The sequence below is a fragment of the Chiloscyllium plagiosum genome, chromosome 41, assembly GCF_004010195.1.
Source record: "Chiloscyllium plagiosum isolate BGI_BamShark_2017 chromosome 41, ASM401019v2, whole genome shotgun sequence".
Taxonomy (NCBI): domain Eukaryota; kingdom Metazoa; phylum Chordata; class Chondrichthyes; order Orectolobiformes; family Hemiscylliidae; genus Chiloscyllium; species Chiloscyllium plagiosum.
Window position 1 is genome coordinate 19,011,928 of NC_057750.1, and position 10,879 is coordinate 19,022,806.

Below are 10,879 nucleotides of genomic sequence, written 5' to 3' on the forward strand. Positions count from 1 at the left end.
TATTAATTTGCCTTCAAACTCTGTCAGTTAGAGATAGAGTGATTGAAGGGCTGCTTCTTGCCATGTTCTGAGCATCAAGAGAGAGTCAGTCAAGTAGGTGGCTTCAAATGGGCTTAATGGTCTCCTCCTGTTCCTGTGTAGAAGGCTCAAGAGGGAATGACTGACCTTTCTCTTGCTCTATGATAGGTTCAAGGAGCTTAATGTCACCTCCCCCCCCCTTCCTTCCATATCTGTTCAACACATTTCAGATAGGGCTGAATGAGTCTCTTGTTTTTGTGATACAGGCAACAAAATTGGTGTTAAGAAGATATAGGGGTATTGTAACTTTAAGAGAGTTGAAAAGCTATCAAGGACTTAGAGAAGCACAGAGAGTTCGGAACATGGTAACAATGGAACATTTAGTCAAAACAGCTAAGAGATGTGTTGCCAGGGTATACAAACAAATTAAAATTTGACCAATCAGTTTAGATTATGCCACAAGTTACCAAAATTCAATCAAATTTGAAAAAAATAATGTTTTGGCAACACTAAACTAATGAAATGATCCAATGTTTTGGGTAGAAATATCAAACATTTTGAAGTCACCCAGAGCAGCAAAAGAGCAGCTAGCACCAACAACTAGAGAGAGAATCTTGCAGAGAGATCTGCTCTCTTAAAGGTACCTTTATCTGCCAAAGACCTGGGAAGCAGATTCCCTAAGAAGAAGAAAAGAAGACAAAGGAAAATCTACAGAGGACACTCAGCAAAGCTGACTGGTTTTGAAACGTGATTTTTTTTTTTTGTAAATTGTAATGCTGACTTTTTAATCTGACCAGTATTCTAGAGGGGTAGAGAAAGGAGTTGTAAATAATTGTTAGTTAATTATTCTCCGTTAGACTTTGAAAAGTAAAGTTGTTAATTTTTACTATAAATAGTGAATTTTGAGATAGTTCTTTGCCTCTCAAATTTTAACAGTTTACAGCACGGGGTGAATCTTTTCAGTGTTGCTGGTTTAAATTAGCAGAGGGGTTTATGCCGTGTTGTAACAGCCTCCTCATTATTCCAATATATTGTGGATACATGTTATTTGTGATATGGAACCAAATACTATTAGAGGATATAGAATGCTCCTCTTGTACTGCCCTAAGGGTCTGTTTCATTAATAGTGTTAATGAATTAACTGTGAGTGAGTCTCATCAAGAAGATTCACTTGTATTAACAATGAAATTTAGTTTACTGTACAATAGCACATGTTACATGAGCAAGCTGGATATAATTACTCAGATGATCAGGAGCTGGGGAAGGTGTATCTGACCCCACTAGGATCTTGAGTTAGAGTTTTAAGTGCATCATAATGCAGCCTCCAAATTTAATCTTTCAAAACCATTGCCAAATACAGATTACAGATTACATTACAGTGTGGAAACAGGCCCTTCGGCCCAACAAGTCCACACCGACACGCCGAAGCGAACCCACCCATACCCCTACATTTACCCCTTACCTAACACTACGGACAATTTAGTATGGCCAATTCACCTGACCCTGCACATCTTTGGACTGTGGGAGGAAACCGGAGCACCCGGAGGAAACCCACGCAGACACGGGGAGAACGTGCAAACTCCACACAGTCAGTCGCCTGAGGCGGGAATTGAACCCGGGTCTCTGGCGCTGCGAGGCAACAGTGCTAACCACTGTGCCACCGTGCCGCCGTGCCGCTCACAGTTCAAGACACTGAATGGGCTTCCTCCTTTTGCAGTGTTATAAGATTAAGAGACTGAACAGGCCCAGTACTGCCTTTAGGAACTTGCTGTAGGGATTAAGGGACTTGCCATTTATAAAAGATAGCCATACCTTCAGGATATCAGACAAACAGCCAGTTGAAGGATCCCCTTCCACCTCGAAGTCCTCTGTGAATTGCAGGATCACCTCAAATCCTGGGTCGATCTGGATTCTGTAATGGCACTCGGAATTCTCTGCATAAGTTTCAGGATAATTTGGGCTGGTGATGATACCCTTGAATTTTGTGAACACTTCCCCACTGCAGTTCACTATTGTTGGAAAAGCACAGGATGGATATCAGACTGACAGAATAACAACTGTAATCAGTGTTAATTCAAAAGTAGTGTTACATCAGATAGGGTTACATTTCTGTGACATATTCTCTTACTCTATCAGATTGGCATATATACCCTAAACAGGGGTATATACCATAAATCTCTATTGGTATTCAGAAGATGTATTACAGGAGGTTATGTGGAATGTCAAAGGATATTGTCTTATATCTCTATTAGCCATTAAGAGGGTATTGTCAAAAAACATTTGCCTCTGATGGAAAATCAAGGGTTATGTAATGTTGGAACATGTACCTCGCATTCTTTCTTCAATAGGATAATAATGGTTAACTCTTGTGCACAAATCAGATATAGGCACCAGTTTCACCAATCAGGGACTCCTTCAAAAGAAGAATTGCTGAGGATAGACTCAAGAAGATATTGTCGCCCATCCTCCCCATGGGAGACTGATTAGCAAGGTTAGATCTCATGGAATACAGGGAGAACTAGCCATTTGGATACAGAACTGGCTCAAATGTAGAAGACAGAGGTGGTGATGGAGAGTTGTTTTTCAGACTGGAGGCCTGTGACAGTGCCACAAGGATTGGTGCTGGGTCCTCTAATTTTTGTCATTTGCATAAATGATTTGGATGTGAGGTACAGTTAGTAAGCTTGCAGATGATAGCGAAATTGGAGGTATAGTGGACAGCAAAGAAGGTTACCCCAGGTTACAACAGGATCTTGACAAGGTGGCCCAATGGGCTGAGACGTGGCAGATGGAGTTTAATTCAGGTGTGCATTTTTGGGAAAGCAAATCTTAGCAGGACTTATACACTTCATGGTAAGGTCCTAGGGAGTGTTGCTGAACAAAGACAACTTGGAGTGCAGGTTCATAGCTCCTTGAAAGTGGAGTTGCAGGTAGATAGGATAGTGAAGAAGGCATTTGGTATGCTTTCCTTTATTGGTCAGAGTATTGAGTACAGGAGTTGGGAGGTCATGTTGCAGCTGTACAGGACATTGGTTAGGCCACTTTTGGAATATTGCATGCAATTCTGGTCTCCTTCCTATCGAAAAGATGTTGTGAAACTTGTTCAGAAAAGATTTACAAGGATGTTGCCAGGTTGGAGGATTTGAGCTATAGGGAGAGGCTGAACAGGCTGGGGCTGTTTTCCCTGAAGCGTTGGTGGTTGAGGTTATAGAGGTTTATAAAATTATGAGGGGCATGGATAGGGTAAATCGGCAGTCTTTTCCCTGGGGTCGGGGAGTCCAGAACTAGAGGGCATAGGTTTACAGTGAAAGGGTAGAGATATAAAAGGGACCTAAGGGGCATGCCATGGGCGGCATGGTGGCACAGTGGTTAGCACTGCTGCCTCACAGCGCCAGAGACCCGGGTTCAATTCCCGACTCAGGCGACTGACTGTGTGGAGTTTGCACGTTCTCCCCGTGTCTGCGTGGGTTTCCTCTGGGTGCTCCGGTTTCCTCCCACAGTCCAAAGATGTGCAGGTCAGGTGAATTGGCCATGATAAATTGCCTGTAGTGTTAGGGGAGGGGTAAATGTGGGGGTATGGGTGGGTTACGCTTTGGCGGGTCGGTGTGGACTTGTTGGGCCGAAGGGCCTGTTTCCACACTGTAATCTAATCTAATCTAAAAACTTCTTCATGCAGACGGTGGTACGTGTATGGAATGAGCTGCCAGAGGAAGTGGTGGAGGCTGGTACAATTGCAACAGTTAAGAGGCATTCGGATGGGTGTATGAATAGGAAGGGTTCGGAGGGTTATGGGCCAGGTGCTGGCAGGTGGGACTAGACTGGGTTGGGATGTCTAGTCAGCATGGACGGGTTGGACTGAAGGGTCTGTTTCCATGCTGTACCTCTCTGTATGACTCTATGACTCAGGAAGTCCCGAGGCTCTTTATTTCTCATAAATGACATAGTTGTTCTTTCCACTGCGCTGGACCAATATTAAACCCTTTAAAACCTCAATCAAAATAGAAATTTAGCTCCTAGTTTTTCACATAGGATCTTGTTGTGCCCAATTGTAGTCTGGTTATCTTGCATTACAGAAGGGAACACAACTCGGTCCCAATTGGAAGTACTTCTGACAGTGCAGCACTTCCTCAGCACTGCATTGGATTTCCCTGCCTAAATTGTTCTGCTTCAGTCTCTGGAGTGGGATCTAACTCACAACAAGCTTGAGCTGAGAAAAGTGTGCACCTTAACACGAGCCAAGTTTGAAAATTGCTTTTTTAGGAAGCAGTGAAATGTTGAGATCAAGAAAAGCAAGGAAGCAACAAAAAAGAAACCGACATTGCAAAGATGTAGGTGAAGGGTGGAGGCTTAACTGATTGGCTCATTTAGTGCACTGGGATGCAGACAGTGAATCAAAATGGATCCTTTCCTTTGATGTGAGTCACCATCGCCTGGCACTCATGATGTCTGATGCTTGTTCAAAATACTGCTGTGATGTTGCTCTGGTAGGGACTGAATTAGGGGCTGAATCTCAAATGGGGGTGAAAATCTTTTTATTTAATCATTCAAAGGACGTGGGCATTGCTGGATAGGATCCTTCCCATTCTCTAATTCCAACTTTGTGGTGGTATAACACAATGAAATATTTAAGTGAAAGATAGAAAACGTTTTACCCCCACAGATTCTTTGGTTTTCTTGCAAGAAGTAGCCTGGGCGGCAGGAGCAATGAAATCCTCCAATATAGTTGTTGCAATAATGGCTGCAAGGATCCTCTTCCTTACATTCATCGACATCTACAATGAAATAGAGACAGGTATATGTCACTTGTCAGTTTTATGGTTTCTCTCCTTGGGCTTTGGGCAGATGCAGAGCAAAATTGCCAGGGACAGTTGGGTGGGACAGGGAAGAGGAAAGAGACAGAGTCAAGAATTGAAATATAGGATTTTGTCAAGGGAACAGTAACTGTGAGTTGGACAATTTCCCAACTCTCAAACCCATTTCTATACAGAAGATTGCCCCTTTCCTTGGTATTCTTATTCTTGGGAGTTATGGTTGGTTGGACACTGTCACGCATCTGCAGCAGTGCAGTAAATTATGCCAGCAGCTGAGTTTGGGCTGATATTTTGACACCCAGACTGGAATGAGCACGTTGCCATAACAGGAAATACTAGACAGACTAGGCCAGTGTCCTCTGAATAAAAACCAAAAGAACTGCAGATGCTGAAAATCAGATTTAAAATAAAAACAAAAATTGCTGGAAAAGCTCTGCAGGTCTGGCAGCATTGTGGAGAGAAATTAGAGTTCGTGTTTCAGGTCCAGCGACCCTTCCTCAGAACTCCATTTGACCCACCCTGCTCTGAGATGAGGGCAACAAGTTAAGTTTATTTTGTGCGGGGGGGAAATTGATGATGGGCACTGCAGGCTGCACACTGCTCGGAATGTCAATGATGCTGAAATTCCTATCCCAAATACTCAAGACAGTGGAAGGGACACATGCCAGTATGGTGGTGGTGATGGTGTTGATGCACAAGGCACCATTGACAGCTGGCCAGATACTGATGTGTTGGTGAAGTTGAAGGTTTGATTGGGCAGAGTTTGACAATTATAGTCGAGAATACTGGCCTCAGACCATACATGGTCTCACAGCATGCAAAGGTGAGACCATTTTGATGTGAACCACCATTGCTCAGCACCCATGATGTCTGATGCTTGTTCACAATACTGCAGTGATTTTGCTCGGGCAGGGACAGAATTACGAATCACAAATGGGGGTGAAGATCTTTTAATTAATCATATGAGGACGTGGGCATTGCTGGATAGGACAGCATCAATTGTGCTGGAGAAAGGTGGTGAGATGCCCTCTCGTGCTGTTACATTCCAGGTGGTGTTGGGACACAGTGCTCTTAGGAAGTACGTTCCAGGATTTTCACCCAGTGACATTGAAGGAATGATGACATAGTTCCAAATCAGGATATTGTGTGGCAGAAAGGAGAACTTTGAGGTGAAAGTGGCAGCCCTTGACATTAAGGCTGCATTCAACCAAGTGTGGCATCAAGGAGCCTCAGCAGAACTGGAATCAATGGGTATCAGAGGGCAAACTCTCCACTGGTTGGAGTTATGGCTGGCACTTAGGAAGATGGTTGAGATTGTTGGAGGTCAGTATTCACTGCTCCAGAACATCTCTGAAGGAGTTAGGATAGTGTCCTATGCCCAACCATCTTCAACTGCTTCATCAATAATTCCCTCCATCATAAGGTCAGAAGTGGGAATTTCACCAATGAATGCACAATGTCTAGCACCATTCTTTACTCCATCAACAGTGAACGTAGTCCATACTCAAATGCAACAAGCTCTGGACAGTCTCCAGTCTTGGGCTGAGAAGTGGCACATAACATCCATGCCACACAAATGCCAGGCAATGGCCAACTCTAATAAGAGACAATCTAATCACTACCCCTTGACATCTAATGATGTTACCATTGGCCAAAACCTTAACTGGAGGAGAAAGTGAGGGCTGGAGATCAGAGATGGAAATGTGTTGCTGGAAAAGCGCAGCAGGTCAGGCAGCATCTAGGGAACAGGAGAATCGACGTTTCGGGCATTAGCCCTTCTTCAGGAAGGGCTAATGCCCGAAACGTCGATTCTCCTGTTCCCTAGATGCTGCCTGACCTGCTGCGCTTTTCCAGCAACACATTTCCATCTCCAAAACCTTAACTGGACCCAGCACAGTGGCCACGAGAGCACGTCAACGTTTAGAAATACTGCAGTGAGTAACTCAACTCCTGACTCCCCAAATTGTACACCTACAATAAGGCACAGGTCTGGGGTGTGATAGAATAGTCCCCACCTCCAACAAAAGTCAAGAAGCTTTATCCATCCAGGCTAAAGCAACCCGCTTGGTTGGCATTACATTCACAAGCATTCACTCCCTCTACCAGCGACACTCAATCATAGCAGTTTATACTGTTGACAAGATGCATTGCAGAAATTCATCAAAGATCTTCAGACAGCATTTTCTGAATGCAAGACTACTTCCATTGAAAAGGACAGGGGCAGCAGATAAACAGGAACACCACCACCTGCAAGTTCCCCTCCCAGCCACTCACCATCCTGACTTGGAAATGTATTGCTGTTCCCTCGCTGTCACTTGGTCAAAATTCTGGTATTTCTTCCCTGAAGGCTTTATGTGCCAACATACAACATGTCGACTGCAGAGGTTCAAGAAGGTAGCTCACCATCGCCTTTGCAAGGGCAAACAGGTATGGGCAATAAAATGGTGGCCAACCAGCGATGTCCAGGTCCCATGAGTGAATTAAAAAATACTTACTGAAGTGGTGTTCACCTGCATCAGCTGCTCATGTTCTTGGTGGTAGCATTTGAAAGCTGCAGTTCAAGGCCCCTTGATGAATTATTGCAGAGCACCTTGTAGATGGTGTACCATGTTGACACTGGACAAACAACTAAATATTTAAGATGGCAGATATCGTGCCAATAAAATGGGCATCTTTTATCCTGCTTAATATCAAGTTCCTTGCACATTGTTGGAGCTACATTCATCCAGGCAAGTGAGGCCTACTCCATCACATTCCTGACTTGTGCTTTGTGGATAGTGGAAGGTTCGGGGTGTCAGGAGGTGAGTTATTCACCAAAGGATTCCAAACTCTTGCAGACCCTGCATTTATATGCCAAGTCCATTCAGTTTGCAGTCAATGGGTGTCCTGAGGATGGTGACAGTGGGTGATTCGGCAATGGTAATGTCATTGAATGTTAAGCGAGGATAGTTAAAATCTCTCTTGCTGGAGATGGACATTAACCTGGTGTGAGTTTACTTAGACCTTGTCAGCTCAAGCCTGAATGTTGTTCAGGTCTTGATGCATTTTTTATTTAAATTCATTCTTTTGATGAGTGCATCACTTGTAGCACCTGCATTTATTGCCCTTGGGAAGGTAGTGGTAAGCTGCCTTCTTGAACACCTGACCCAATAATGGAAAGAATGTGATGATGAGGTGGATGGAAAGAATGTGATGACGAGGTGGCTGAAGATAGTTGGGCCTAGTGCACTACATGAGGTAACCCCTGCAGGGATCTCCTCGAGTTGAGATGACCAACAACCAACAACCACAACCATCATCCTATCTTTCAGATTGACTCCAACCAGTGGACAGTTTCCACCCTGATTCTACTGATGCCAGGTTTGCTCACATGGTGAAATGTGGCCTTGATGTCAGAGACTCTTACTTTGAGGTCCCCAGATTACTATCTGGGTGTCTGGATTAATAGTCTGGTGTTAATACTACTGGACCATCACTTCCCTTGGAAAAATACAACAAAAGCATATACTTACACATAAAGAAAAAACACACACCTAGTGACACACTGACATATGGACACATACAAACACAAATGCACACAGATACAGATTCATGGATATATGCTCAGAATAATGCACAATGTCAGTATACAACAAACACTCATACACTGTCACATACACAATTAAACAATATAGACACATAAACATGGACCCACACACATAGATGTGTACACAGATATACAAACACCTCCATCTACATTCTCACACACGCGCAGACTCATTCACAGACTGGGATATATGAACAGATTCACACGCATACACAAATTTCACATGACCACACACACACATGTACACACTCTCACACACACTCATACACACAGATTCAAAACCACAGAAATGCACAGAGGCACATACACAAGACATACATCCTGTTTTAATGCACAGGGAAAGAGGAATAGAAGGATGGCATGAAATGAAGAGTAAGGAGGAGATATTATGTTAGAACACACATCGGCACAAATTAGATGGCTCAAATGACCCTATGCTATTCTGTATTGAGTTTCTAATAACTTCATACCAACTGCTGTATAGTAGGCAACAAATCCAGTATAACGTTCTTCATTGGAGAAATCTGATTTAAAAGTGACTTTCATCCAATTTCCTGTGGTCTGGTATTCTTGGGGGAATTGGAAATCTCCCTCCTCTTTGCTACTGCCACAGATTGGAGGATGAAGTGCTTCATCACAAAAGATCTGGGAAAATGAAATGACACAATAAAATTAGCTTCATAATTTCAACTGTGAGACCCTCAAATGCAGATCTACAATCAATGGAAATTGTTGTATAGAAAAATGGGGAGATTGAGGTATAGACTGCAAGATAGATGGAAACATAGATAAGATAGATGTATAAAATCTAAAAATAGCCAGACAATATATGATGGCTGTGAAGAAACATAAAGATAGACAATTAAATTGATGGACCGATAAAGACACATTATAGGTACATGAGACAGCTGATGGAGGTGGATGATGGATAGACAGACAGACAGATAAATCAAATAGGTTTAAATGGAAAATAATATTCAAAAGGATGAATTAAAGCACTTCATATAAAAGCATGCACCATTCACAAAAGAAGTTAATGATTTGAATGTGCAAACTGAGGTAAATGGTTAATATTTAGTTGCCATTATAGAGACTTGGCACTGAACATACAAGAACATTCTCCATTTAGGGGTCTGGGACAAAACAAAAGGAAGTAGAGTAGCACCCCTAGTAAGGAAATATATGAGTGTGTTAGTAAGATAGGGTGTTTGATTAAAAGATCAAGATGTCGAATTAGTTTGCATGGACCTACAAGTCAGTGAGAGAAAGCAAACATTGCTGTGAATTGTTTATAGAATGCTAAAACATAGTTCTAATATTGGACATGCTCTAAATTAGGAAATTACAAGTACATGTAACCTGAGTATTAATGGGCAATGTAAATCTGCATATAACAGGGTTAAGCAAGTCAGCACAAATGGGTGAACCCCTGGAGTATGTGTGAGATAGTTTTCTGGGACAATATGTTGAGGAACTAAATAGGGAATCAGTCTATTTTGGATTTGATGTTATGTAATGAAAAAGGGTTAATTAATAATGTCACTGTAAAGGAACCTTTACAAAATAACGGTTATAATACAATAGAATTTTAAATGAAGTTTGAACATAGTTCTTTCTGAAGCTACAGCATTAAATCTGAGCAAAGAAAATTCTGAGGCAATGAGGAGTAAGCTTGCTGAGGTGGATTGGTGAAAATACTTTAAATTATTTTATAATAGACAGACAATGGAAAATATTTAAAGAAATACTGTCCTGTCTGTAACGTCTTGAAATGGATAAAGGTGGATAAGTCCCCAGGACCTGATCAGGTGTACCCGAGAACTCTGTGGGAAGCTAGAGAAGTGATTGCTTGTCCTCTTGCTGAGATATTTGTATCATCAATAGTCACAGGTGAGGTGCCGGAAGACTGGAGGTTGGCAAACTTGGTGCCACTGTTTAAGAAGGGTGGTAAAGACAAGCCAGGGAACTATACACCAGTGAGCCTGACCTCAGTGGTGGGCAAGTTGTTGGAGGGAATCCTGAGGGACAGGATGTACATGTATTTGGGAAGGCAAGGACTGATTCGGGGTAGTAAACATGGCTTTGTGCATGGGAAATCATGTCTCACAAACTTGACTGAGTTTTTTGAAGAAGTAACAAAGAAGATTGATGAGGGCAGAGCAGTAGTTGTGATTTTCTTGGACCTCAGTAAGGCGTTTGACAAGGTTCCCCATGGGAGACTGATTAGCAAGGTTAGATCTCATGGAATACAGGGAAAACTAGCCATTTGGATACAGAACTGGCTCAAAGGTAGAAGACAGAGGGTGGTGGTGGAGAGTTGGTTTTCAGACTGGAGGCCTGTGACCAGTGAAGTGCCACAAGGATCGGTGCTGGGCCCTCTACTTTTTGTCATTTACATAAATGATTTGGATGCGAGCATAAGAGGTACAGTTAGTAAGTTTGCAGATGACACCAAAATTGGAGG

At 42.7% G+C, this 10,879-nt stretch overlaps 1 protein-coding gene across 1 annotated transcript in view; it reads right to left on the reverse strand.

Annotated features, from left to right (window-relative positions):
• Positions 1-10,879, reverse strand: part of LOC122542919 (complement C1s subcomponent-like) — a 38,266-nt gene that overhangs the window by 21,146 nt on the left and 6,241 nt on the right. Inside the window, 3 exon segments of the mRNA XM_043681060.1 lie at positions 1,831-2,027; positions 4,671-4,790; positions 8,886-9,060. Coding sequence (XP_043536995.1) covers positions 1,831-2,027; positions 4,671-4,790; positions 8,886-9,060 — 492 coding nt within the window.